The 27764-nt window shown below is 35.3% G+C and overlaps 5 protein-coding genes across 8 annotated transcripts; 4 read left to right on the top strand and 1 right to left on the bottom strand.

Moving 5' to 3' along the window:
- The first annotated feature begins 373 nt into the window (after nucleotides 1-373).
- On the top strand, nucleotides 374-4305 carry LOC107026458. The gene is made up of 3 exons (XM_015227430.2): nucleotides 374-812; nucleotides 1793-1816; nucleotides 3585-4305. The coding sequence occupies exons 1-3, from the start codon at nucleotides 590-592 to the stop codon at nucleotides 3926-3928; spliced, it is 591 nt and encodes a 196-aa protein (XP_015082916.1). The 5' UTR covers nucleotides 374-589; the 3' UTR covers nucleotides 3929-4305.
- A 1346-nt stretch (nucleotides 4306-5651) lies between these two features.
- On the top strand, nucleotides 5652-15997 carry LOC107025906 (DNA topoisomerase 1 alpha). 3 transcript variants are annotated; one of them, XR_003579114.1, is made up of 18 exons: nucleotides 5652-5804; nucleotides 6767-7934; nucleotides 8019-8213; nucleotides 9559-9639; nucleotides 9774-9839; nucleotides 11186-11245; nucleotides 11378-11472; nucleotides 11627-11783; nucleotides 11873-11998; nucleotides 12388-12468; nucleotides 12582-12672; nucleotides 12760-12893; nucleotides 14491-14559; nucleotides 14646-14735; nucleotides 14928-15031; nucleotides 15110-15278; nucleotides 15398-15708; nucleotides 15809-15997. XR_003579114.1 is itself a non-coding variant. In XM_015226689.1 (17 exons), exons 2-17 carry the CDS (start codon nucleotides 6810-6812, stop codon nucleotides 15464-15466), a joined length of 2712 nt encoding a protein of 903 aa, XP_015082175.1. In that variant the 5' UTR covers nucleotides 5652-5804; nucleotides 6767-6809; the 3' UTR covers nucleotides 15467-15723. The 3 variants fall into 3 exon arrangements, 2 of the variants coding, with proteins under 2 accessions (XP_015082175.1, XP_015082176.1); XM_015226689.1 differs by lacking the exon at nucleotides 15809-15997 and having other exon boundaries at nucleotides 15398-15723; XM_015226690.2 differs by lacking the exons at nucleotides 9774-9839; nucleotides 15809-15997 and having other exon boundaries at nucleotides 15398-15723.
- A 1010-nt stretch (nucleotides 15998-17007) lies between these two features.
- LOC107024089 (V-type proton ATPase subunit e1-like) lies at nucleotides 17008-21999 on the top strand. Of its 2 annotated transcripts, none has more exons than XM_015224979.2 (4): nucleotides 17008-17162; nucleotides 17284-17426; nucleotides 17822-17869; nucleotides 21644-21999. In XM_015224979.2, the coding sequence occupies exons 2-4, from the start codon at nucleotides 17329-17331 to the stop codon at nucleotides 21708-21710; spliced, it is 213 nt and encodes a 70-aa protein (XP_015080465.1). In that variant the 5' UTR covers nucleotides 17008-17162; nucleotides 17284-17328; the 3' UTR covers nucleotides 21711-21999. The 2 variants fall into 2 exon arrangements, with proteins under 2 accessions (XP_015080465.1, XP_015080466.1); XM_015224980.2 differs by lacking the exon at nucleotides 17008-17162 and adding an exon at nucleotides 17183-17201 and having other exon boundaries at nucleotides 21644-21991.
- Nucleotides 22000-22118: 119 nt separating this feature from the next.
- On the top strand, nucleotides 22119-25569 carry LOC107025339 (putative late blight resistance protein homolog R1B-16). The gene has a single exon (XM_015226123.2). The coding sequence runs from the start codon at nucleotides 22652-22654 to the stop codon at nucleotides 25229-25231; it is 2580 nt and encodes an 859-aa protein (XP_015081609.1). The 5' UTR covers nucleotides 22119-22651; the 3' UTR covers nucleotides 25232-25569.
- A 312-nt stretch (nucleotides 25570-25881) lies between these two features.
- Nucleotides 25882-27753, bottom strand: LOC107025342 (fatty acid hydroperoxide lyase, chloroplastic). Its single transcript, XM_027918534.1, has 2 exons — nucleotides 27711-27753; nucleotides 25882-27165 (listed from the first exon to the last, which is right to left on the bottom strand). Exons 1-2 carry the CDS (start codon nucleotides 27751-27753, stop codon nucleotides 26090-26092), a joined length of 1119 nt encoding a protein of 372 aa, XP_027774335.1. The 3' UTR covers nucleotides 25882-26089.
- Between the last annotated feature and the right edge of the window lie 11 nt (nucleotides 27754-27764).

The following is a 27764-nucleotide window of genomic DNA, read 5'->3' as shown; positions in this document are numbered from 1 at the left end:
TTTTGATATTATGGAGCGAGAAAGGAAGAGTAGAACGCTCATTATAAGGAGATAAAAAGAGAAGAATTGAGTTGTTTTTATGAAACAAACCCAATGATTGAAGTGTGTTTGGAGGAGTTTTTTTTTTATTAGTGACTTATTATCTTTCATTTTTTATTTTTAACTTCTTGAATATTTTATCAGCTTAAAAAGTTTAAAATATTTTTAGGTTATTTTAACACTTCAAAACTTATAACAGTACAAAAATAAAAATATCATTAAAAATAAGTTAATATACACATCGATCAAAACTCTTTTCGGATTTAATCGAATCAAGTAACTTTAAAAGATTTTCTTTTAAAAAATAAATAATTACATTTTAATGGGCTGAAATCCGAACTTTAGTAGGCGTCGGCGGATCTGGGCTAAATTCCTAAACGCGTCACAGCAGTTGAAAAGCGGAGAAAAAAAAAACAGCTGATCTTTCTTCCACACTCTCATTCATCTGCTATTGGTCTCCATAAGTAAGCACAAAACTAACAATTTAACTCAAATTTTTTTTTCAACTTCTCTGTTTACTGGCCAGTAGAGAAAGCAAACAGAACCACCAATGGCGTTGAATCAAGCAGGAAGATCATCAGCATGTAGTCCTAGGGTGTTGAAATCAGTATTGGGTCTAATGGCAATTAGTTTGGCAGCATATATTTTGGGTCCACCTTTGTATTGGCACTTGATGGAAGGTTTAGTTGCTGTTAGCCGTTCTTCTTCTGTTACTACTTGCCCTCCTTGTAATTGTGACTGCAATTCCGAACCCTTCTTTTTTATTCCCCCAGGTATACATTTTCCCTGATCTGCTGTAATATGTGCCATTAACTGTCAAGAATGGTCTTTTTGTGCGGATATGGTAATTTAAAGAACCCTTTTTTATTTGCTTAAAGACCCATTTGTGAATCTGGTGGTCTAATTGAAAGATCTTAAAAAAAATTGTACCTTTGTTGGTTCTGGCTTTGGATCTGCTTTCTAAAGGAAGCAGAATCCAATTGATTGTGCTTTATGTGATATGCTGCGTATATTGAATCATAATCCTGCTAAAATGACACAGTGATTTGAAAATGTAAGTTTAGTACTGTAATCTCAGGCTAAATTGGGAAGTTTATACTGTTTGAAGTTCAATTATTGCAGACTGTTAGCTGTTGTTACTACTGTTAATCATTTGTGTTCTTTTTATATTTCTGGCAATATTTCCATGGCTTGTTTCATGAATGTGTTAACGTGAATTGAACTATTCCCCAATCATCCTGCTTGTTGTTATATGTCGTTTGGGATTATTTGGAGGAAGGGCGGGAGTCAGGATGTGTGGGTTAGAAAATTTGCTATCAACTTTGAATAATGTCTAAAAATACTATTTGCTTTTCCTCCTTATGAGTTATGAAACCTGTTGTCTTGAAGTCATGGCTGATATGGTTAATTAGTTTGGCTGACCTTCACATGTTTCTTGTGAGTTTGAGATATATTGAATTCTTCTGGTTTTCCTTTTCCTAATATAGTAAATCTTGAACAATTTGGATCTCACCTATCTTAAAACTGGGAGTTTTTAGTGATAGCTTTTGGTCTTTGTCCTTTGAATGGACCATAGTGGAGCCATGGAAGATTTCTCTTGCTTACTTGCCATGCTTGTTCAGCAGAATTGTCATTTCCTATGATCTGGACACCATGTCTTTTTCTTAGGGTTGTTTAGAGTATCTGGTTACGTGAGGATATTGGTTTGTCGAGTATTGCTCCCATTGACTTCTTATTTTTGTATGTCTTGCAGGTTTGAGCAATGTTTCTTTGACAGGTTAGTGTCATGAGATCTTTGGCAGTTCTTTAGTTTTCTTTGATTATGGTATCATTTATTTTGTGATCTGATGGAAGATTTCATCAAGTCATCATTTTCTTCTTCTAGCTGTTATCTGATGATTTACCTTTCTTAACATTGAGATCATCAACACTTTGTATTCTACGTTTTCATGAACTTCATTATCATAGGAATATGTTTGGGTTAGTATTTCGACTTTGAGTTTGAGGGTTATTTAACCATTCTAGGTTGTCAAATGCTCTCTCCCTCTAAGTTATGTCAGAGATTTTCCGTTGGACTCCATATTTACCTTAATGTAAATAGGCCTGCAGATGAAATATTAGTAAGGGCTTCTAATATGATTTGTGTTTTTTTATAAGGAAAATAAAATAAACAAACGAACCCGTATTTTCTCTTGAATAACCTGCTTATGTACTGATTGAACCCTTATATTTTCTTGAATAACCTGCTTTCTTCTGTTATGACTGTCAGAATGATACCTTGATTGGAAGCTATTACGTGACACATGAAAATATTAGCTTTGGCAACTTAACACCTGAGGTGATATAACCCTTGGATTTCCCTTGTATGACACCTGCCTTCGTCAAGGACATTTTTTGGACTTTTGATGGATCCCCTGATTGCCACTACTACATTTAACATGAAAAAGGCAGTAGCTTGATACTCCCTTTGTCCAACAATAGTTGTCCACTATTGACTTGGCACACCTTAAAAAACAATAAATAATAGGGGTAATATTACTATATTATCATTTGAATTTATTAAATTTTATGCTTTGAGAAATGTGTAGATGATAAATAGTATTTAATAGCAAGTTTAAAATAGACACAAAAAGGTAAATTATTTCTTGGTTTTCCAAAAGGACAAGTATTGTTGGACAACTATTTTTAGTAGAGTGGACAACTATTGTTGGACAGAGGAGCATAGAAGCTACTTACAACAACTTAATGGATCCAAAAATTCGGACAAGTATTTCTACGAAATTCTATGAGCATTTCCACTGGTAGCCTGATAACAACTTCGAAGAATTTCTGGACATGCCTTCCTCGTCCCCCTCTCTATCTTTTCTCAGTTTCTCTCCTCAATATGGATTCATTTTGGCTACTAAAACAACAATAGCATACTTTTTCTGCAGTAGATTACCAGCTCTTTTTTTTTTGTCTAAGTGGAAGGATCGCAGCATAGTTGTGATTAATTTAGTTGTGAAAATTATCTGAGGAGACGTATAACATGTATTGTTATAAATCTGAGATTTTTTGGTATGAAATCTGAAAATGGATGAAAAAGGAAGAGTTCTTATGAGTTTATCAGATACATCTAATCTCTGTTGTGGTAGAGCATATTGTATGACTTCAGATGAGACCTTTTAGTATTTGGTAGGTTAGGAACTACTGTTAGTTTAAATAGGACATTTTGCAGAACTTTGTTGTTGTAAAAACATTTATTTAGTTGCATCCCATAAACGACCATCTCAAGTTTGATGGCTGAGTTCGAGGATGGCATGATTTCTTTGATTCTGTAATGAGTTGAAACTGTGCAAATATTTAGATGATCTGCAAGACTGCAAATGCTTGACATCTTAATAAGCTGAATATGTTCAAAATATCGTATAGTTAATGTGAACCTCCTATATTTTAGTTTTGTTGCGTTGAAGTAGCCATTTACTCTTTCTTTTTATGATTAAAATCTATATTTTGTGACTTGACATCTAAATCTTGGAGTTGCCTTCTTATTCAATGTTTTGCAGATTGTGCTAAGCGTGATCCAGAAGTTGGTGAAGACACGGAAAAAAACTTTGCTGATTTGTTGTCTGAGGAACTTAAACTGCGAGAAGCTGAAGCCTCAGAAAATCAGCGGAAGGCTGACATGGCACTTCTTGAAGCAAAAAAGTTGACATCCCAATATATGAAAGAAGCAGACAAATGCAATTCTGGAATGGAGACATGTGAAGAGGCAAGGGAAAAAGCTGAGGTTCTTTTATTGGCACAAAAGAAAATGACTGCTACATGGGAGATGAGGGCGCGTCAAAAAGGATGGAAAGGGGCAGCCAAGTCTCGAACTCAGTCTCAGGGGAATGTACAGACCATGTAACATGCGCATGGCCTCAAGTAGCTTGTCTCGACTTGATCTGATGCCAAGTTCCGGTGCAACAAAGTTGTCTATAATTGAGTCCCAGCTCAAAAATGTGTTAGCACATGAATGGATTCCATTTATTTTGAATCATATGCACGATTTTAGTTTAGAGTTCACTATAACATATCCCTCTCTATATGCGTAGTCATCTGAAACAGATTGCCATTTGTTCCACTATAAGGCAAAGCCTTTCCATATATCCTGCTGAGTTGAAATTCCACTAGTAAAAGTTTGAGTGAATATTGCAATCAACTGCCTTACAAATTTTCATCTGGCTGAGTGGCATTTGTCAACATTTCTATCTCTATATATGGGTGAAGAAGATAAACTGTGAAGTGTCACAACTTGTTCTATTTATTTGTCTTTTTGGCAGGTGATGCAATGTACAGGCTAGTTTATAACTTTTTATTCCCACTCTTGCTGATTTACCTGCTATGCCCAAGTAGACAAAGTTGAGATGACAAATCCTTATGTTCTTGACTTCTGGCCTAAACTCTGGGAAACTGATGGTGACAAAAGCATTATAAATGTAGATTGAAGTTGGTAAAGATTAGCACATCTGAGCTTGGAATTCAGTGTCTACAACCATGTGTTTTAATTTGCACAAGTTCTTTTTTGATAGCTAATACTTGCCAACTGTTGACTTGACACATTGTTTAAGAAACAATAAATAATTTGAGTAGTATTATTCTATTATCCTTTGTCGAGAATGATAAATAATATGAGTAATTTCATATTAAGGTTAAAATAGATACAAAAGGTAAATTATCTATTGATTTTTTAAATTGAATAAGTATTGTTGCATAACTATTTTTCAAAAGCTACTTATTTTTCTTTGATAATCGAGAAATTTGAATGTCAACTATGGATAATGGTTAATGGATATGCTCTTTAACTGTTCTACTTAAATATCATAATTTTGTCCGTTTATCCATTGCACAACTTTAATTCTGACATGAGTCTAATTCTCATATCATACTTGACATGCTTATTTATTAATAAGCCAAAGTCATGGGGCATGTATTTTGTTGTATAATTAGGATAAGATGGTAACTAGAGTTGACACAAATTTTTATTTAAATACCTTAACTAATTCTTATACATATTGAGAATTTACACAACTTGAAATTTGTGTTATTAAACACTTTTTTGATAATCATTTAAAATTATAAGGTTTATATTACACGGAGGACATGTGTCATTTGAGTGCAAAAGAATAATTCAAAAATAAATTATATAAGAAACAAAAAGAAATACTCTTACTTGTTTCAACGCTTTACCTAATGCCATATGAGTCAAACTCAACCTCATTACCCATTATTAATAATCACCTCATCTCTCGAACCTCGACTTGGACTTTGGATGCATCTGTCTCCACTAATAACTCCCAAAACATTTGCAAATATAGACATACGATTAATGACAATGAAAACTAGCTATGCATATGATTACACCAGGAGAGAAAAGTTTTTCAATTTTTGCAAACACTGAAAGATTATTTATTCTTTCTTGGTTGAAAATTAGTTTTGCAAAAATAAAAAATTAAATTTATTATAGGAAACAGTAAAATGTGGGCCCATTTATAACAAGTAGACTTGAAGGCCCAATATCCTTGTAGGTCACAGAAAGCCCAAATCCAACCTAGCCGTGTAACGGTGAATGGCGGTCGAATTCGGACCCAAATTCCGATTGGCCTGCTAAGATGAATTGAAATTGGAATGTCGATTTCTTCGGCCATTACCATTGAATGACCACCACTCTTCCTCGCCTACGAACTTCCTCATCCCCATTCTCCTCCTCCTTCCGATCTCTTTCTCCGGCCAAATTCATCTCCGTACGTTCACCTCTCTTTCTCTCTCTCTCCTGCTCTATATCTTTCCAATTTCATCTATCTGAAATAAAAACCCTAATCCCCCCTTTTTTTTCATGTAATAATTCAAATGTGAAATTGTTCTAATGATTTATCTCTTAGCTCTCCACTTCTTAATGAAAGCTTAAGTTCCGATTTGTTAATTCTTATAACTATTTTTATATGCTTACTAGTTAATTTGTACTTTTTTTTTAACCATCTTAAACCGCTTCCTTAAAGCTCCGATGGTCGACTAATTTGTCTTTTCTAATGCTAATCAGTTTTTGTTACATTTTATCTGAAAATTTGATTTTTTTAAATCTTTAATGTGCATGTATATTTCAAGCTCACAGTTACCAGGAGCCTAATGTTTAATTTGCTTCTAGATTTGGGGTTATAGTATGTGTTGGAATAGAAAGGAGAAATTTAGTTTGGATTCCATATGAAGAAATTTTATTTAGCTTGCTCTGCGGATTTTATGTTTCATACTGCATACAAAATGAATGCAGAGGGGAACGGATCCTGTCTTATTTTTGTGTTTGTGTGATGGGGAGAGAGATGCCCTTTAAAGAAGCATTGAGTCCTTGAGGATAAGTGCCAAGTTAATGAGAAATAAACTTAACTTTTTGGAAAGAGAAAACATAGATGAAGTAAATTTAAAAAGAAACTTGAACTGGATTTTAAAAAATGCTGGAATTGTGTTTGGCTTGATAGGTTATAATACCTATACTTAAAGTACAACTGGACTAGTTGTTAAGAGGAAGAAACTAGATTTATGTTTTCTTGCCATATGTTGGGTTATAGATTCGTTTCTCCCTTGTGGCTTTCTGTTACAGCCTTGTTGCAGTGATATACTTCAATTTTTTGTTCTCTAGGTGTCCTTTGCTTTTTCCTTTTTATTGTATTTTAACCCTTGTTGCCCTATAATTATGAAAAAATGTTTACAGATAAAGGAGAACATTATATGACAGTATAGCATAGAGAAAGATCATGGCTGTAGAGGCTTTTGCCAAAACAAATTTGATGGAAGATATGGATGATGACGATGACATGCCTTTAGTTTTCAAACGAAGTAGTACCACATCAAAGCAAAATCAGTCCAATTCATCATCTCAGAAGCAGGATGGAAGATCGGGGCGGCAAGTTCCTGATATACGTTCACCTAATGGCCAGAGCTCTAGTACTCATAAAGTTAAGACAGTCACCTCTTCTAAGGCATCTCCAGCAGTTTCACCTTTAACTAGTCCAAAAGCGTCGCCTCTGTCAAGCAGGACATCTCCTGCACCAAACTCAAGGCCGTCATCTTCTGCAGGTAATCAGGCAAAAAATGTTAATCAACAATCCAATGTTACTCCTAAGGAGTCGAAACAAGCTGTTGAACCAAAATCTGAACCTAATGATGAAGCTGAGGATTCTGATGATGATAAACTATTGAGTTCTAGGGTCCCTTCTGGGTTATCTAAGAGCAATTCTGTTCATGCCAAGAAAGTGCTTTGTACTTCAACATCAGTTCAGAAGTCTAGACCTCCCAAAAAAGAGGATTCAGATGATGAAACTCCCTTAGCATCAAGGTTTCCAATGAAATCCAATGCAGGGGCTTCCACTAGCAAGTTTTCTAGTTCTGAAGAAGTTAAGCCTAAGATTCGTCAGAATGGTTTGCCATCTGCGACAGTTTTAAGTAAGAGACCCCCTGGTGAGGTCAAGTCTGCTGCTCAGGCTTCAGTTAAAAAGCCTAGACTTTCTGATGCGTCCACACCTGTTTCTAGTAAGCAACCGCCTTTCAAAACTGAAAAGAAGACAGAGGACGATGACGACGATGTTCCTATATCTCAGAGGATAAAAAAGGCAGTAGATTCAGCTTCAGCTTCAGCTAGTAAAGTGTCATATGTGAAGAAAGCAACTAAAGTTGTTTCGTCATCGATGAAGAAAACAAAGAAGAAGTTGAAAAAACCCAAGTACTCTAAGTCGTCAAAACTGCAGCCAAGCTCTGGTGATGGGCAAAAATGGACTACACTGGAACACAATGGTGTGATTTTTCCACCTCCATACAAACCTCATGGGGTTAAGATGCTCTACAAGGGAAAGCCCGTGGATCTTACTCCAGAGCAGGAAGAGGTCTCAATCTGTCTCTGATTGTATGTGTCTCATTCATGTCTTTGTGATTTTATTCTTAGTACAGCAATTTCTTTCTGCCTGCAGGTCGCAACAATGTATGCCGTGATGTTAGACACTGAATACATGACTAAAGAGCAGTTCAAAGAGAATTTCATGAATGACTGGAGAAAAATACTTGGAAAAAACCATGTCATTCAAAAGTTAGAAGAGTGTGATTTTACCCCAATATATGAGTGGCATCAGAGTGAGAAGGAGAAGAAGAAGCAAATGAGTTCAGAAGTAAGTGAATTAATAAATAATTAAGTTACAAAATATGGTAATTTGTAGTTATCTTGTCACTTAAACCATGGTTAATTTCATTTTGCTTATACTTTTCCATCTTCTAATCATTGTTAGCTTTCTTTAGGAGTTGCCGAACTGTTAACTCTAAAAAAATTTCTGATCTTTCACTTGTGACGAAGTTCTGAATTTGTTTGGCAGTTGTATGATCTCACTTGGTAGAGCCAATATACCCCAGTCACCTTTGGACTAAAAAAAACATCTCTGCTTACTGTGTAGAAATTCATCGATTTCCTGTGTGGGGGATATGTTACTTGCTAATCTTATGGTAGTTAGTTGTTTGGCAGGTGATCTTTTGTGTAGGCATTTGATGCATACATTTGTCTGACCAGCATGAAACTGGCGTTTCTGTCAACCTTATAAAATAGATTTAGCTACATTTTCTTAATTGAGAAGATTTGCAGAGATTACTTCATAGGATATTATCTAAGACATCCTTACAATGCAAGAGATTCAGCCACACTATTGTTTTATATACAACCTCTACCTCTTAGTGTATGTTGCTTCGACTCGCCAATAATGTTGCTGCACTAGTGTCCGACCCTTCAAATATGTACTGCTTTTGAAAGATCCGACATGTACATGTCAACATTTTTGAAGAGTCCGAGTGACATAGCTCTTCATTGATGTTAATGCTGGATAATCATAGAACTTCATTTTTCATAGCAAGTGGATTTAACCATTACCTTTAGTAGAAGTCTAGTTAGCAATTTTATGAGGGAACAAGTTCCCTTCATTTTGATGGTGGAAGTGTTTTTAGCTCACTTAAAAAGGACTCATTTGGGAAATGATTTGTCCTAATTTTTTTTGTTTTCTCTGGCTGCTTGTCCCTTTCTCCTTTTGATTTGTTTTTTAATTCTTTTTTCTTCATGGATGGGTCGGGGGGGCACTTTCCAGAATATTGGTTTTGTTTTCCCCTGCTACATGTGATAAAATAATGTGTCTTCCACTGTTGCCGTCAATTAGTTGAAGCTTGGATTGAATTTGGTTGATGAATATATCTGTGTATGATGATAGCAACCACTTTCAGCTTGACAACATTCTTAAACAAACTTGCATATAGAGTTTCAAAAAAAATATGTCTTCCACTATCGCAAACTGATCACTTATAAGATGTTCGACATTTTGTCAAATTGGCTGTTATTTTACCTAGTCTCTGACATTTTTGATTCTCAGTCTGATCAAGATGGGACCTATGTTTGTGGTTTAATCTAATAGCACAGTACATAAAGCTCGTAGATGCTTCAAGGTTTTCATCTAAAACATTGCCTTACCTATTTTGCAGGAGAAGAAGGCATTGAGAGAAGAGAAACTTAAGCAAGAAGAGAAATACATGTGGGCTATTGTGGATGGTGTTAAAGAGAAGGTTTGGTTCTGTTTAGCTTTAGCTTTTAGCTTTCACACATGGTACTTTAAGAGAAATTATGTTGTGCTATCTTCTAAATTTATCCCAATGGGATTATAAGATGGTCTTACATCTTCTTTTTTCTCTTAAAAAAGGTCTTACGTCTTCTTTTCTTGGGGATGTTTCTTCTGTCTTTTTCAACATCATCTGCTGTTATTGTGGTAATTTCATCTTATTCACAATGCATTTATCCAGCTAGCACAATTTTTTGGTTGGAGTTGTCCAAAATTCTTTTGTGTTTCATTTTTCTAATCTGGTGCTATTCTTGTAATGATTTCCTCTTGACTGATCTTAAACAACATTGGGGAGCTTTATTTCCTTTATGGCTGTGAATAGTTTTTAGAGAACATCTTCTCTTCATCTTTGGAATTTACTTTCCTCTGAGTAAAGATTCTTTTTCTTATTGGGAGTAATTAAGTTCTTTTTAAAATTGCATTTAAATGGTGTTAAAAGGTTTTCAAAGTAGATTTTTATGAATACCTAAATGTATTTCCCTGTTATATTTCCCTTCCACGAACATTCCATTTTCAGTTTCTGTAATTCTGTTGAGATTTTTGATAGGGCCTGATGTGTTTTTTGCATCTTAATAGTGATTGTTCGAATTGAACCGTACTTCCTGCTCTTATTTGATGGTTGGTTTTCATGGGATGACTATTCTAGGCAGAATTCATCAGCTGTAAAGAGAAAAAAATTGTCTTCCCATGTCATGTATTGCTGAAGTACATGGACTTGATTTAAGAAAGAAAATAGAAGTGGAAACATTATCAAAAAGATAAGTGGAAAGACGAGCAAAAAGAGTTAGAATGTTCATTCCTGAGTAAGAACAAGGAATGAGGTTCATTAACTTGGATGAAAGGGCTTTCCCTAGAATGAAATGCCCTCTTTTTTACAACTCCAAATTGAAGAATGGACGTAAACGAATGATGGTTTGTTGAATCTCACGTTAGAAATATCTCTTCTTTTATATGTATGTGTGGGGGAAGAGAGGATAGTCTTGTTTTTGGAAGAGAAGGCTTCTAGCTCTGGTCTGATGGAGCAAGTTTTGTTTGTTATTGTTAGTTAGTGATTTGTGTACTTCTGAGCTCTTGGGGAGTTGGATCGAATTTGCAGCCGTGTTGATAGGTGACGATCTCGAAAATAAATTGATATAATGAAGATGTTGTAATCCATTGTTACATATTGTTTTCACATGTGTTTGCTGATTGCTTCATAGTCCTTTTCTGGATGTTTCTTTGTTTTCATTATTTAGCTGTTTCTTGTGCCATCAGTACATCCTCTTTTTGGCATTTTTTTGTTTCTTAGCCATATGATATTGAGCCCCCTAGCTTTATCTTAACTCTCAAACTTGAGCTTCCCCTTCCTTTTGGTGATGTGCCAACATGGTGTTCTTTATCGTGTTTAACCTACCTATGTATCCACCCCTAAAATCAGAAAGGCCCATAGTATTCGGAGCATGGAAAACTTATAAACCAACTGCGAAATGGTCTGACCATTTCGTTATGTGCAGGTTGGGAACTTTCGGGTTGAACCACCTGGATTGTTCCGTGGCCGCGGGGAACATCCAAAGGTATGTTGGCCTTCTATTTATTGGGTTAAACTGCCAAAAACATTCTACTATGTGCAGAATGGTGTATTATTTATGTTTAGGTACTTCCAAGTTTCGCTGTGGTATTGATGGATGTTGCTTTGAATGGTATAGATGGGAAAGCTAAAGAGACGGATCCGGCCAAATGATATCACAATAAATATTGGAAAGGGTGTTCCAGTACCGGAGTGCCCCATCCCTGGCCAAAGGTTCTCTTCATTTTCTCTGTTATCCTTTTGAAAGAATAGTCTATCCTTTGGAGGGTGGTAAAGGAAGTAAGAAATATACTTTTTGCACCATATACAAGGTAAAAAGCTAGAGTTTCACCTTCATTTATTTTCCTTCCCCTTGTTGGCTTGGCAGGTGGAAGGAAGTAAGGCATGACAACACAGTAACATGGTTAGCTTTCTGGAACGACCCTATTAATCCAAGAGAATTCAAATACGTTTTCCTAGCAGCCAGTAGTTCCTTGAAAGGGCAAAGTGATAAGGAGAAGTATGAGAAAGCTAGGCGTTTGAAGGTACAATGAAGCAATTGGCAAGTTGATTTTTTTTTTTTTGACTGGTTGCACATGATGATTGGTGGCTATAAACTGTCTCTCGGTTGCAGGATTACATTGAAGGCATTAGATCTGCATATACAAAAGATTTTGCAAGTAAAGATCCTGTGAAGCGTCAGATTGCAGTTGCAACTTATCTTATCGATAAATTAGCTCTGAGGGCAGGGAATGAGAAGGTATCAGGAACACTAGTTTATTTTTATTTTTCCTGGATACTTAACTAGGGGCAGCGTAGATCTCAAAAGAGTCTGAAAACACCAAAACTGGTTGTCAATGCTGGTTTAGTATCTCTTTCAAAAATATTTCCATTAGCATAGAAGCAGGAAGTTATGGCAATATATGTTGCTCCTCGCTTTCCAATTGACATAAGTTTACCAAGAGGTATAAAACCATAAAGCAAAAAATAATTTAAGCAGAGATCAATTTATCCAAAAAAACTGAAGGTGAGAGATCAGTTTTCCAGTTTTTTATATTTTTTCTATGAAGAACCCATGCTTTTGCCTGCAGAGGCATGGGACAATGCAAAGGTTGCGCAAGTGTTCTTAGTTATATCAATGTGATGCAGGATGATGACGAAGCTGATACAGTTGGTTGCTGTACTTTGAAAGTAGAGAATGTAGAGCCAGTACCTCCAAATATTTTGAAGGTATTGTGGTTTTAAAAGCTAAATTGGAAGAGCTCTAGGAAATTTACTCCTCTACAGGTTCTTAGTTTTGTGCTATTAATTGCAATGCATATAATTGACTTTGCTTTCTTCAGTTCGATTTTCTTGGTAAAGATTCTATCAGGTACCAAAATGAGGTGGCTGTGTATGAGCCTGTTTTTAAAGCTATTCAACAGTTCCGAAGTGGTTAGTAAATGCTGCTTTTGTGCTAGAATATGTGCTTTTTTAAAAAAAAATTCCGTTCTTGAAATACATGGATACACTTGATTTCAGGAAAAAAGGGCAGTGACGATCTTTTTGACAAGCTTGATACGAGTAAGCTTAATGCCCATCTAAAGGAACTCATGCCAGGGCTCACAGCAAAAGTATTTCGTACATATAATGCATCTTTTACATTGGAGCAGCAAGTAAGTTGCTTTCAGAGACTAGACGTTTTTTTTGACTACTGTGTTACCCGTGACTAAGCTGCTTGTCAACCGGAGCTAGTTAGGGTTGTGAAGATTCATTATAAGTTGACGAGTTTTTCATTGGCCGTCAACTTACTACAACCTTCCCACACATTGGGTATGGGTCCAGCAATCTGAGGCAGAGTTACCCCTCATCTCCTAAAAGGAGTGAAGGTTGCAGTTCTATATCGGAACTGCCTGTCAGCTTTTTGAATATTATATTACCTTTTACTGATCAAAAAAAGGGGGAAGGCTGCTTCTTTTTCATCTTGGTCAAGTTGCACATATGTTGTAAGAAGTTTGGTCTGAGTTTAATAACTAAGAGAAGGGATCTGCTTATCTATTTGTGTTTTTCTTATATGAGTTTGATTGGTTTGGATTAAAGTAGGATAATGCACTAAAGTTGTTTTTGCTTTGTTTAGAGTTAACAACCTGCTTGGTTTTCTTAGAAAGCTTGATGAGCTATACTATGTGATACTCTTTCTCTGGCTTCTTTTAGATATGTCGTCTCATTTGCCAGGGGAATGGATGATAGATGAAATTGTTACTTAAAGAATTAAACAGGATGGTTAAAATAGGGAAGTGTTTTCGGAGTGTCTCTTCTATAGAACTATTGTTAGATGGACAATGTTATGTGAGAGTGAATATTGGAATTGTCTCTTAAGGTCAACCTATCGGCAACACAATTAGCCGATATTAACTGGATGTATGGTCACGCTAGATTAGAGAGAATTAATAATGATCACTTTTGAAGAAAGATGCAAGTAGCACAGATAAATGATGAAATAAGAGGGTTCTTGAGATGCTTTTGTCATGTCTCAACCTCTAGATGTAGCTGCTTATAGGTGTGAAATAGTGGGGATTGAAGGTGTTATAAAAGACTAGGTGGTCGAAAATTAAATTGAAAGAAGTCCTGAATAACCTACAATGATTCGTGTAGACTTAGTAAATAATAGGACATAATGGAAAGGAAAAGAAAAAACCCATACAGATGACACCACTTAGTTGGTTGCTAAGTTTGTCTTGTTGGTACATTCTTAAGGTCTGAGATGTTTGCTAGGAGTCTTTTAGTCTTGTTAAAACTGTATATGCCAGTAAGAGTCTTTTATAAAATTTATATGCCAGTAGAAAATGTAAGAATTTCTTTTATAATTTTTTTTTTATAGAATTTCTAGTGCTAGAGAACCTACATTGTTGAATATTGGATTGAAGCTGATTGCTTTGTGGAGACATGAATAGTGAGGATTCACATAGCCCAACCTAATTAGCTTGGGATTTAGGTGGTGTTGTTTTGATGTGGCTGCTTTTGAATTGTGTTAGTTAAGTGTAGCAGAAATGGATGTTAAATGTGTGATTATATGAAGATTTATATAAGTTGGAAACGATCACATTCAACAATCAGTATAAATAGCATATATATAGGATAAAAGTTGTCGTTATGGCAATTCCACCAGTAACAAAATTTTGTGCATTGGTCTGGAGATCCATTATGCCTTCCACATTACCAACGCACAACCTTTTTTTTTCCTGTGGTGATTTACATTGCTACTGATGGCAGTTGACTAAGCTCACACAAGGGGGGGAGCTTGCTGATAAAATTGCGGTATATAATGTGGCAAATAAAGAGGTAAGACTTCCATGAAAAATTGTACTAATGATTATTGAAACACTGTTTAGAATTTCCCTTCACTATGTATATATTTCTTGTTGCAGGTTGCAATAATTTGTAATCACCAGCGTACTGTCTCGAAGTCCCATAGCGTGCAAATTTCAAGGTTGAATAACAAGATAGATGAGTTAAAGGTGATTACTTTTTGTTATCAGTGTTCATTCTCTGTAGTTCCATTTCTGTCTGATAAGTTTCTATAATGTGAGTGGCTAGTTTTTATTTGTCATCAAAATAGAAGAGGATTGCTTATTGATGATATTTTACATAAAGTTGACGTGTATTCAAAATACTTGCATTTCCTTAGATTGTGATTGTGTTTTTATTAGGCTATTTTGGAAGAATTCAAAGTAGATTTGGCTCGGGCCAAAAAAGGGAAGCCTCCGGTGAAAGGCGCCGATGGCAAGGCGAAGAGGAACTTGACCCCTCAAGCGTACATTGCTGTCCTTGACTCGAGCCTTTCTTTCATTCTTTGTTTTAGTTGCTGACATATAAGTGTAATTGTTTGCAGATTACAGATAAAAATAGACCAAACTAATGTGAAGATTGATAACATAGAGAGGCAAATAGATACTAAAGAAGAGTTGAAAACTGTGGCTTTGGGCACATCAAAAATCAACTATTTGGATCCTAGGATTACTGTGGCATGGTGTAAGCGCCATGAGGTTCCCATTGAAAAGGTATATGCCTCGTTTACGATGTCTTATGGCTAAGTGTACTTCCATGAATTTCATCTCCTCTTATTTCTAGTTGACCTCATGCATTGCGGTTACGTTTTGATCCTTCTTTATCCTTGCAGATGTTCAACAAGTCTCTTCTAGCAAAGTTTGCCTGGGCGATGGATGTTGAACCTTCCTTCACATTCTAAATTTTTGGTGGTTGTTGTAGTGTAGGACATCTCTTCAAAGTCAGTCTCCCTCCTAATACCCAATTGTTCACATTTCCCCCTTCCTCCCTCCTGGAAAGAGAATAGAAAAAAAGTTCTATTATTTTTGCACTTAAAAAAGAAGAAAAAAAAAGAAGAGATCTTTGATCGTTGTCTGACAATATTTAAACTTGTTTACCCTGACAAATTCCTGTTGTAATTTGAGCTTCTTCTGAATTTATGGGGTAAGTTTTCCTTAATCGCCTCTCTTTCAATTTAATTTCCGTTTGTGAATACTTCCAAGATTGAGTCTTAGATGTTCTAACTTGTTTAAAAATGATCAAGTGCCATGTTCTTCAGGAAGGAATTTCAAGTTTTCTGGGTAATGTGTAAGCTAGCATCAACAATAATTTATGATAATTTTTTTTTGCACCAAGTCTACGAGCTGAAGGATATTGCCATTCATATTTTGCTGAAATTGTGCAATCCCAAGGATTCTTCACTTGAGTAATTGAAGTTGGGTTGATTCTTGAAGATTTCGAATTTGGATCTTAAGAGTTATAACAGTTTCCTTTTATCTGCAAATGTTTGTTCCTATGGATTAATTTTTGCTATCAAGTTAGGTATAAAGTAAAGCAGGGTGATCGTAGGTAGTACATTGGGGATATTGCCATTCATATTTTGGGTATCAAGAATTGGCAATAAACTCACATGTATGTAGGAGCACGATGTCAATAGTAAGAAAAAACTTAGAAATTGAAGCAAAAGAAGAAAATGTTATTGCTAAACAACTACGTTTTCTTGATTTTATAGAGAAAATGGTCAAAGCGGTCCCTAGCTTTGCTTCCTTTTGATGCTTAATGCGAAGGATTAACGATCCTTCACGTATTTGAACAAGTGATTCATTTGATCACAATTCAAATAAGTAAAGATAATTGCTGTTTTCCCTGTTTAATGAGTGCCAAGTGACATCTATTCCCCTGAAAAGTAGATTGATATAGATCAAATTTTGATTTAATATTTTTCAATACAAAAATCACTTTATAGTTTCCAAAGTAACTTGAAAAAGTCGTGGACAAACTTTTCTTGTTTGAAATTGTTTTACGTAGTTTGTAGTTTGATCTTTGATTATAAATTTTTTTTATTTGAAAAGTAATTATCTTATGCTCTATTTATTTGACGTCAAAAGGATTGGGTGTTAGTTATTGGGTTTAAGACCATACTAATCACAACTTAAAATACTTGTTTATTTTTATTTGTCATGTTGTATTTTTTGAAAATAAATTTGATTAAAAAAGTCAAATTTAGATTACATTAATTCAATATTTTAAATAAAATATGTAGATATTCAAAAACAGTATTATTAATTGTAAATTTTTGCGTATCAACATGATGAAAAGATTCATCGTAAAATTAGTTAAAATTTTTATAATTTAACTTTAAAAAAATAAAAGCGGACATAAATGGTAAAAAGTAAGAACCATCATTCATTGTATTTATATATTAAGAACCAAATAAAATCAAAACTTGACTTGAATAAGGACCATTTTGTCCCATTTTATATCCCGAACTACAATGACTGGATTACCCCGTTGAAAACTGAAAATTTCAGAATACTACCCTCAATGATTTGATCACATATTGATCCACCTCAATCCAACTTCCGATCCAGCTTCTCTCTCTGTTTCTCTCCATAACTGTACGTCTCCGTCTCTGTATATCTCCATTAGTTTTTGCAGTATGCATCTAGTTCATATCATGTGCTTTCGTTCAAATTTGATTCTTCCATTTTAAAATCGAACATTTTTTTTGTAATGCAGAGAATAAGAGGCATCTGAGAGATTGTTGGTTAGATCCATACCACAATGGGATTCCTGGTGACAACTCTAATTTTTGTTGCAATTGGTGTTATTGCATCTCTCTGCGCCAGAATCTGCTGCAATAGAGGGCCTTCTACTAATCTGTATGTTATTTTTTTGTTTCATATGGTCTAGATTTCTATAGTATGACGATACTTACTTTTTTTCATGGATTAATTTACTTGGAACTACTCATAACAGACTTTCATATTTTGTTCCCTAAGTTTAGTTTTCTATGTGCATCTGTAATGTATCAGCTAATGCTGTTTGGTACTTTGGTTATTTCCATCTAGAACTGCTAACTCAAAGGTGAATTCTAAGTCTAGATTATTGATTTATTAATTGTATCTGGCAAAAAATAATTGGGATAGTAAAGTAATTTTTTCTTCTTCATCAATAGCTTGAGATATTTTGAGATTGAATCCTTTGTGGATAATGCTGTGGAAGTATTTAAACTTTTTCTCCCCCTTAATGTGGTTGGTTGTGTTTTATGATGCAGGTTACACCTAACATTGATTATCACGGCGACAGTGTGCTGTTGGATGATGTAAGTGTTATATATGGTTGAAATTTCTGTTATACTTGCGAGACAAGATAAGGAGTAGATTAAAGTATTGCTCCATGAAATTCTTATACTTGAGTATGTTTTGATGCCTTTTAAGTAGAGTATGTAATTTCATATTTTGTCCTTTTGAAGTTTTGGTGGATAAGATAGACTCTTAGTTCGAGCCAACGTGCGCAGAAAGAAAAGATTTGTCTGAACCACTGATCGGTCACTAATGCTAAAAGTTTTCCAAATCTAGCAATCAGTTAAGCATGTCAAAGAAAATTTGTTTCTAACATTTGTTACCTTTGTCAAAAAAAAAAATTGTTTCTAACAGAATGGAATGTCTTATCGAATGGATCATAATATGAAGCATGGTTAACTGATTCTTTTCTAGAAGAATGAAGATATCACTTTAGTCTTAGCTTTGGCTGAAGATGCACCTGAGTCTCTCATAATAGCAAGGCAATATTGTCAAAGGTGCACTTAAGGCATGGTAATTTCTACAGTTAGGCTTAATAAAAACTATTACTTTGGATTGCTTAGGTAGCGTTTTAAGGAAGATATAGGATGTTAGGAAATGCAGCTCAGAAAAAGTTAATCAACCAGCAGTTTGTAAAAAATTAGGTGAATTTGTGTGGCTCTTGGCTCTAGCTTGAAGAGGACAACACTTAAAAGATAAATATAATAGAAAAATGACGTCTTAATTGATAAAACAAAACATTGCAGATGAACACAATATTATTAAGAAATACTGTTTTCTTAACTTAATAACTTTGATATTGCCGAAATACTGTTTTAAAATGAAGTTATTAATAAGGGATAGGAAATTAGAATTTTGTTGAAGAAATACTACAACAACAATAACAACTACAACTATACCTCAATCCCAAGCACGTTGGGGTTGACTATATGAATCCTCATTGTCCATGTCGATCCGTTGAAACTCATCACAGTCCAGAAAAATTACATCTTTGCTTCTGCATTAAGTTGACTTTGAACTCAATTATTGGTTGCTACTTAATATATTATGTCATAACAAAATTTTCAATTATCTATTTAAAAAATCGTTGTTTCATTATCATCGTTATTGTTTCTAGCTTTATATTTTTGATTCATAATGATTTATGTGCATTTCTACACTAAAGCACACATCTTTCTTAATTTTTTCATAGAAGCTCCAGCAGACCTTTTACATTTAGCAGTAAAAACTGAGTTAGTGTAACCTAAACATCAGCGTGTGAGAAAAAGCAAATGATATATACAAAGTGAACAATGTCCAACGTGAGCTAAGGCTCAGTTGGAAGAAAATAAATAGATATCTTGATTCCTTTTTCTTGATAAAGAAGAGACCATGTTAAAATTGAGATTGAGATAGAGAATGCAATATTTCGAGAAGATTCAGGGGTGTTGGATCTTTTTTTTTTGTTATAATAAGGGAAACACGCAGACGTTACCCTTTGGGTGCGCACAGGGTAAAGCCCTTTACACTGCTCTTATGCAATAGCTCACAAACCACACAGGGAGGTAACCCGCATTAGGCAAGCCCGGTGCGAAGAGCTCGACCCAAAAGGCTAATCCCTTGCTTTCACTGGCAAGGGATTACGAACCTGAGACCTCCAACATGGAAGTCCCAAGCCCAAACCAATGCTGCGGAAAGGTTGAAAATATAGAAGACTCGAGAACTGACATAATTTTTCATGTATTTATTTACTTGTAAAATAATACTATGTGAAGCAACGGAAAGGGAGCAATAAAACCTTTCTCATGTTAGAAAATGATTCTCCTAGCAATAGTTTATGGAGAGTAGAGTCAGTAAACTAGGCGAGCTCATCTGCTTGTTACCTATTTGGCCACAAGGTTCTGAAGTGCAAGCATGCACCAAATTGAATTAACAATTTTATGAAATTACTCATTCAACATCTATCACATGTAATACTCCACAAGTTTTCTGGTAGACTCATAAAGAAAAATATTGAAAGTTTACATTCAAATAGGAAAAGCTGAATCAGGTTTAACTGTAAACATAAAAAATCCTTCTGCCCTAGCCTATTTGACGAAATATGACTTTAATGGACAAATTTCTGATATGATCAGGATGCTTTAATAAATTTGTGAATTACTACCTCAGATGGGATATTTAACTTCTCTCTAAATACTCGAGGTTCAATTTCAAAGTTAGTCTTATCTTTAACTTATTGATAATTTTTACATAACCATATTGCAAAGAGAGTGACGTAAGTTTGATTTGCAGTTATGTTCTAAAAAAGGAAAGGAAAAAAGTTTGATTAGCAGCTGTCCCAAGGGGATGGTTGAATGGTAGAGGTCAAGTGTGCAATCTCAGTTGGAACACTCCCTTGAGTCTATCTAGTTAGCCATGGTGACATGTTTACCCAACACATGTTCTTGTAGGTTGTAACAGGTTGCAAAAGTGAATTAGTCAAGGTTGGTGCAAATTGGCCTGGACAATATCATGAAGAACAAGTTTGATTAGAAACTTGAAAAACTAAAATTAACTTTTTTTAGTTTTCATGGTGACGTAAAACCTGTAAAACACAATTTGAAGGTCAAACTCTCTTCCTTGATAGTTGTCTCAGGAAGGAAGAATGAAATGCAAATAATGTGATCCAAAAATGTGGTTTTGACTTTGTCTCACTTTCCCCACCTTTGCTTTTAAGTTGTTCAATATCTTTTAGGTTCGACTCTTCTGAATAACTTGAATCCAACTTCTGTCTTCTTGCTTCGCTTCTATTATTTTTCTAATTGCTTCATCAAATCTAAGTTTGTGCAGCAGCAATCCTTTTGCAAATAGCACAGCTTCATCATGTGAATCTTGCCAAAGGAATCTGAAGAATACCACTGTTGGCAAATATTAACACCTTCACTCTGATTGATTCACTTGTATTGGGAATTAAACACTGTCCACCTATCAATATGTTCTGTTAATATTTCCAAAGGGAACCCTCTCGAGTGGTTTAGTAATCGTCTAATTAGGGGCTTTCGACGTTAGCAGCCAGGCATATACTATGATAGTTTTCATTAATCCTGAAGACAGATTAGGAGTCATCATTCTTAAGGAAGCCACACTTTTTGTGTCATTTTACATAGTCATTGATGGATCATGAAATGCTTTTTGTTGCTCTCCTAGTGAGTTGTATCTTAGTACACATAGCCTGAGGTGATCATAGAACTCGTGGTGACAAGAAAGTCTGTCTAAGAGATTTGATATCCAATTTCGATCAGGGGCTGTTATTACTGTCTGAACAGCTGAGAAAAGAGTGAACATGAAGTGGTCTTGGAGTAATCCCAACTACAACTTTTTGGACTCCTAGTGCAGCATCCGGTTGGGCAACTGTCCTCCAAATTTGGTCAACTCCTTGATATAGAACTAGAAAGATATATGATTTTTTTTTTGTATCGTGACAGACAGCTCTCGAATACTAAACCTTGACAAGTACAGAGGTCTTTTCTTTAATTCTGCCCTTTTTAAAATGCCTCAACTAGGTATTCACAAACGTACAGCTTATTATGCTGCCGACAGATATCTACATCTTTGAGCTTGATAATTTTCTGTCGAACTTATGGCTGGACATCTGTTGTCCCTGTTAGGGGAGGCAGCAAATTTACTTGAAGGACTTGGTCCTAAATTTTTCCAATTATTGAGGTTTACCTACACACGCACACAAACTTACCTGTCTTATTCATAAATTATAGCTTGAATGAAATCCATTTTGTTTTATCAGAACATATGAAACATTCCTTTGTTTTCTTAAATAGGTGGGCGATTGTATATCTTGCACAGCTGAAACCACTCATCGTTCCAGTTTTGAGTGAAGGGGAGTGAGTGCATTGTACGTTGAATTTTGTGTTGATAGTTACTGGAGATTGCTGGACCCTAAGTATTCTTCTCTCAGGCTCTGTAAACTTTTCATCTGCTGCGAGTAACTTGAAAATTTAATTTGTATATTGTTCACCTCTTATAAAATGGTTCTTTATGAACCACCATTATAATATCCGCAATCAATTCTGGGCTGAATGTGAGGACTGAGGACTGTATGTATTTTGGATTGGACTCTGAGTTGGATCAAGGATGATAAATAATCAAATGGCTGTATGTTCTTGCATTGTTTTTATGAGCTCATATCTACTAGTTGTTATGATCTTAATTAAGTTTTACACATTAATACATTAATTCATATTGAAAGTGTCTGGTTTAAATGAACTCGGTATTGTAACACATGATCCATCATAGTTGGGTAGTTTTATCATATTTATAGCTTTGCTTCTGGGAATTAAAGGCAAGGTTGGTGGAGAATTAAATTAGTAGCAGTACAATTGTAATAGTAGTCTAAAGCTAGTGGATTGCATTGTCAACAAACTAGTTGGCAATCCACTGACTTAATCAAAGAAAACAACATTACATTAGATGAGTACTACTTCCTCAGTCAGTTTGACTAGACATGGAGCTTAAGAAACAAAGGGAGATTTTTGAATCTTGTGGTCTTTAAACTGTCCATGTAGAATGTTGGAATAAAAACACTTAATATAGAATGAGACACTCTTTTGGGATAATACCAAATGAAAAGTAAGACGCTTAAATTGAGACGGAGAGATTAGTTTGATTGATTATGAGAAAATGACTCTATAAGAAAAGTCAATTGTGTGGGAGGTATTACTTCATTCATGTGCTTCACCTTCATGACTGTTTCATATATTTGACTAATAAAGCCAAGTGCTCACAGAAAAAAGAAAGCAAAGAAACATAAAATTCAAAGAGGAAACAAAATGGCTTATGCTGCTCTATCTTCACTTATGCATACACTGCAACAACTCCTTCAGTCTAAATCACCTTTGATTTGTACTGGAAACACCTCTATACAACAACATGTTGAATCTCTTTATCAAGATCTATGTGATCTTCAAGTTTTTCTTGAGAACACCACAATCGAAGTCAAAGATATTGAAGATGTCAAAGTTTTAGAGGAGAAGATCAAAGATGTAGTCTACAAGGCAGAAGATAGAATTGATTCAAGCTTGAGAAGCATCATTCTACTAGATAATGGAGACAATGATCGCGAAATGGCTTGTAAAGCCTTCAATGAGGAATTGCAACAAGTGGAAAAAGAAGTTTGTTTTCTCAAGCAAGAGGTGATGGTGATCAAGTTTAACAAGCATATTGGATTTAGCAAATTACCAGAATCAACAACTTTCCCTTCATCACGAAAAAGTACAATCGAGGAAAAGACAGTTGTTGGGATGAAAGATGACCTCAATTCCATACTAAATTGCATCAATGCTCAGACAAAAGAGCTAATAGTCATATCAGTTGTTGGTATGGGTGGTATTGGTAAGACAACTCTTGCCAGTAAAGTTTTTGATGATTCAATGATTCGTTCTCAATTTGATAAACATGCATGGGTCACCATCTCTCAAGATTATAATAAGAGACAAATGCTTCTTGAAGTTGTCTCTTCAATTACTGGAATCAATCAAGAAAACATGAGCAATGATAAATTACTAGATACTGTGTACAAAGGTCTAAAGGGTAGAAGATTTCTAGTTGTCATTGATGATCTTTGGCGTACTGAGGCTTTGGATCTGATGCGAAGAATATTTCCAAATGATCACAATAAAAGCCGAATTATATTAACCACTCGTCTCAAAACTGTTGCTGATTATGCTAGCTCCCCTGATTTTCCTCCTCATGATATGTCTTTTCTAAGTTTAGATGATAGTTGGAATCTATTTACCGAAAGACTATTCAAAAAAGATCCTTGTCCTCCACAACTAGAAGTAATAGGGAAGCATATCATACAACAATGTCAAGGATTACCTCTATCCATTGTTGTCATTGCTGGACTTCTTGGCAACATAGGACGGACACAAGATAATTGGAAGAAAATTGAGGAAAATTTGAACTCATTCTTTGGTAAGGCTTCAGAAAAGTGTCAAGCTATTCTTTCTTTGAGCTACAATTGCTTGCCTCAATACTTGAAGGCATGCTTTCTCTATATAGGAAGTTTTCCTGAAGATATGGAGATTCATGTTTCGAAGTTGATTAGCTCGTGGATTGCTGAGCATTTCATAAAGGCAAGAAGCAATACAAGGTTAGAAGTGGTGGCGGAGGAGTATCTACAAGAGTTAACAGACAGGAGTCTAATTTTGGTTCGTGGACGAAGGGCTAATGGAAGGATCAAAATATGTAAAATTCATGATCTTCTAAGGCAGATGTGCATAAGAGAAGCTCAAATCGAAAATGTTGTGCATTTCACAAACAATGATATCTCAGATGGTATAAATGATCATCGTCGAGTGATCATTCCATATCTTATTCAGGATTATTTTCGTGATCATCCAAATCATAGGAATGGTAAGATTACAACCCGCAGCTTGATCTTTTTGGGACGTCAATCTTATGAAGTTACTGGAATATATTACTGGCCCTATAGTATTTCAGATTTCAAGCTGCTTAAGGTGTTGGATGCACATGAAATCGGCTTTGATTTCTCTCGTATAATACCTCAACTTGTACATTTGAGATACGTTGATGCAAGAGTTAACGATCCTTCTTCACTGGCCAAGTTGTTCAATCTACAATCCATAATCATTTATTCACAGAAGAAGAATGTGCAGCTCCCAACGGAGATTTGGACAATGTCCGAGATAGAACGTGTGGATATAACAGATGTAGATATGCCTAATCCTCCTATTGGAGAACAGCCTTTGTTTATGAATAACTTGCATACACTTGCTGTCAAGTCCTCTGCTGTTGTGTTGAAAATCTTGAGAAGCATTCCCAATCTGAATAAGCTAAAGATAAACGATGTACGGAGAACTGAGTGGTATGCTTTCCTTGACTGTCTTATTGTTCTACAGGGACTTGTGACACTAAATATACAAGCAGCAGCATCACTCAATAGTCCATTCTTTCTCTCTAGAGATATTTTCCTGCCTAATCTTACCAAACTGAGTTTAAATTCTACATTTTTTCCATGGGAAGATATGGCAGTGTTGGCTAAGTTACCAAATCTTGAGGTGCTCAAAGCAGATAATGCATTCTGGGGAACAGATTGGAAACTAGATGAAGATGTTGTGTTTCCTAAATTAAATTGTCTAGCAGTTCGTCATGGAAATCTGGAAAGATGGGAAGCAACAAGTGATAATTTTCCGATGCTTGAGGAACTATACCTGTCTTGGTTGCATTTCCTAGAGGAGATTCCAGAGAGTATTGGAGAAATAATGACGCTGAAATCAATCGAAATAAGAGGTTGTAACTCTGCAGTCATCACTAGTGCAAAGCAAATTCGAGAAAATCAAGAAATTTATGGTAACTACGAGTTTCAACTTCGATTTGTGAGATATTGAAATAAGGTACTTGTACTCTTTGATTATTAGCCAATTCATAATATGCTCATAGTGTGATTTTTTGTTTTCATTGGTGACTCGATCCCATAACCTTAGTGTTTGAGGTTTACTGAGATTGTATCCTAGGCAGCCTCAGTCAATTTTTTAAAGTACAGGGGAAGGAAAGGATGATCAAAGATGAACTTTAGTCTGTTGGTGTTGGTGTTGGTGCTGTTTACACAGTGTAAATGAGATGTAGTAGTATTTTTGAATCTTTGATCCAAAACAACTGATCTTGAGAGTTTAAGCATGTTTCTTTCTTTATAAAAAGTAGTTACATACATGTATATGACATAATACATAACTGTTTCCTTTAACCTGGCTTCAACTCGCATCTATGCCCTACAACTTTTGTTGTGCACAAGTAGACATTTAAACTTGTATAAAGTTGAAGGAGCACAGACACACGTCCTGTAAGACATAATACACATAGGATGCCATGTAGTGTACTTGTTCAATTTTTGGATAGTTTAAGTGTCTACTTGTGCACACCCAAAATTAGAGTGCATAAATTTCCGTTGAGTCCAAGTTAAAGGGCAAATATATGTATTAATATATAGATAGATAGATATAATGGATGTTGGAGCCTCGGTGACGAATTAAAATTTCTGTAATTATAACTTAGATTCGTGTTCCAACTTTATTTGTAAGAGGATAGACAATAGTCATAAGTCAGAACAGAAAATAAGTACACTCATGTTGAACTTTTATTTGTGAAATTATATTACAGAATAGGGGGAGGAAAGAAAAGCCAGCCACCGATGACTTATGATCAACATGTCTAGCAAGCTTAAATTTTGCGGCTACACAGCCCAGAACTCAACTAGCCTTTTTCACAGATGTGAGTGAACCAGATGAGAAACTCACAGAATCGTACTTTTGGAAAATGTAAGCCACAATCAAAGAAGCAGTTAGAGTAACCATATCTTTAGCAGCACATTGCTTGTTTGATTCAGTAGGTCTCCCAGTTTGTGGACCATTAGACCAAAACAAATAATTCAGCAATTCTTTCCCTTTTTTCTTTGTAAATCTCTCCAACACAAACTTTTCAGGTTCATCAAACACCTTTGGATCTTTCATGACTAATGGCTGATAACCACAAAGAAGTTCCCCTTTCTTGATTTCGTAAACTGAATCATGTGAACTCAGTTTAAAATCTTTTCTTGCTCTTGCATATTGACTTGGTACTGGTGGACTAAGCCTAAGTGTTTCATAAACAAAAGACTGAACAAGTTCCATTTCTTTAACACTTTCAAAACTCAAGTTTTCTGGATTTACGCCGACTTTGTCTCTCACTTCTTTTCTCAGTTTCTCTTGCATATCCGCGTTTTTCTCATCTCCAAGATTTCCCAAAAGAGTTGGCAAGAAAATGGAGAAGCCACCAAAAGCATTGAACCCAAGAATGAACAAAAGGTTATGAATGGCTTCTTGTTCTGTGAGTTGAAACTCTGTTTGTGCCCTGCTTAAAACTTCCTTGGCTTCATTTTTGACGAATTGAACGAGTTTTTCATAATTACCTTTGACAAGAAAAAAAGGGTATGCAAAAGAATGGACTAAAATTTCTTCAAGAGGTTGAAGGACACCAATGCTGACAGTAGGTGCTAATTGAATAGCTAGCCATGAATCAAGAAAGATGTAGCCAGAATTGGCGATTTCCGGGGAGACTGATGGATCAGCGCCGAGGATAGTGAGGGAGAAGAAGTTAAAGAGGAATTTTTGGAGTGCAGGAAGAAGAGAAGCTGTATTGGATTTTGAAAGATCTGCTTCAAAAGTTGTGAACATTGTATTAAGCTCTTTAAGTAGTGTAGGCACCCATGTTTTTGAGCCTCTTTTTAGAAGATCCAGTGTAAAATTCTTAATCTGCAAAATCAACAATACACAATGTATAAGAATTTCTTATTCCATTTTCTCTAAAACAAAAGAAAGCAATCAAGTTGCTAGTCAAGAAGGTAGTTAAGTGCATGAATTGACTTGTGATCATGCAGGGTTCTGGAAAGAGTCGTATTCTAAGAAGTATGATGTACATAAGCTGTGTTGATGCATCATGTCTAGGTTGATTCTGTGGATTTTACAGCTTGAATTACACATGACATGACAAGTAGAACATTTGGAGTGCGCTTCTAACGGGATTTTTTCAATATTCAAAGTTCAAATTGGAAACCTCTAATCAAGGGTGAAGCAATCTCATCATAACTGTACTACAACTCATGCTGGTTACATGGCCTATATAAAATTCAAAAGAAAGAAGTATCAAAACTGTTTTAACTACCAACACATAATGGTTATATTTTTTGTTTAATGAGCCTGTTTGGATTGATTTTAAAGTTGGTCAAACTTACTTGTTGAGTGATAGCTACCTTGCCATTGTTATGGCAGTTGAGAGAATAATTGTGAGATGAAGAAAAGAATGGAAGAAACAGTGAGAAAAAAATGTATTAACCGACTTGTTTCTTTACACAAGGTATTCCACTATTTATATACATCTTTCTAACTA

Source organism: Solanum pennellii, chromosome 7 (assembly GCF_001406875.1).
Source record: "Solanum pennellii chromosome 7, SPENNV200".
Lineage (NCBI taxonomy): Eukaryota > Viridiplantae > Streptophyta > Magnoliopsida > Solanales > Solanaceae > Solanum > Solanum pennellii.
The sequence above is the reverse complement of the archived record's forward strand: the minus strand, read 5'-3'. Positions and strand labels throughout refer to the sequence as shown.

Coding starts and splice junctions, on each gene's coding strand:
- LOC107026458 (XM_015227430.2), top strand. CDS start 590: ATGGCGTTGAATCAAGCAGGAAGATCATCAGCATGTAGTCCTAGGGTG. Junction 813..1,792: donor CTTCTTTTTTATTCCCCCAG/GTATACATTTTC, acceptor TATGTCTTGCAG/GTTTGAGCAATGTTTCTTTG. Junction 1,817..3,584: donor GAGCAATGTTTCTTTGACAG/GTTAGTGTCATG, acceptor AATGTTTTGCAG/ATTGTGCTAAGCGTGATCCA.
- LOC107025906 (XM_015226689.1), top strand. CDS start 6,810: ATGGCTGTAGAGGCTTTTGCCAAAACAAATTTGATGGAAGATATGGAT. Junction 9,640..9,773: donor TGGATGGTGTTAAAGAGAAG/GTTTGGTTCTGT, acceptor CTCTTAAAAAAG/GTCTTACGTCTTCTTTTCTT. Junction 11,784..11,872: donor AGAAAGCTAGGCGTTTGAAG/GTACAATGAAGC, acceptor TCTCGGTTGCAG/GATTACATTGAAGGCATTAG.
- LOC107024089 (XM_015224979.2), top strand. CDS start 17,329: ATGGGATTCCTGGTGACAACTCTAATTTTTGTTGCAATTGGTGTTATT. Junction 17,427..17,821: donor AGAGGGCCTTCTACTAATCT/GTATGTTATTTT, acceptor TTTATGATGCAG/GTTACACCTAACATTGATTA. Junction 17,870..21,643: donor ACAGTGTGCTGTTGGATGAT/GTAAGTGTTATA, acceptor TTTCTTAAATAG/GTGGGCGATTGTATATCTTG.
- LOC107025339 (XM_015226123.2), top strand. CDS start 22,652: ATGGCTTATGCTGCTCTATCTTCACTTATGCATACACTGCAACAACTC.
- LOC107025342 (XM_027918534.1), bottom strand. CDS start 27,753: ATGTATATAAATAGTGGAATACCTTGTGTAAAGAAACAAGTCG. Junction 27,166..27,710: donor TTGTGTAAAGAAACAAGTCG/GTTAATACATTT, acceptor AAATGGAATAAG/AAATTCTTATACATTGTGTA.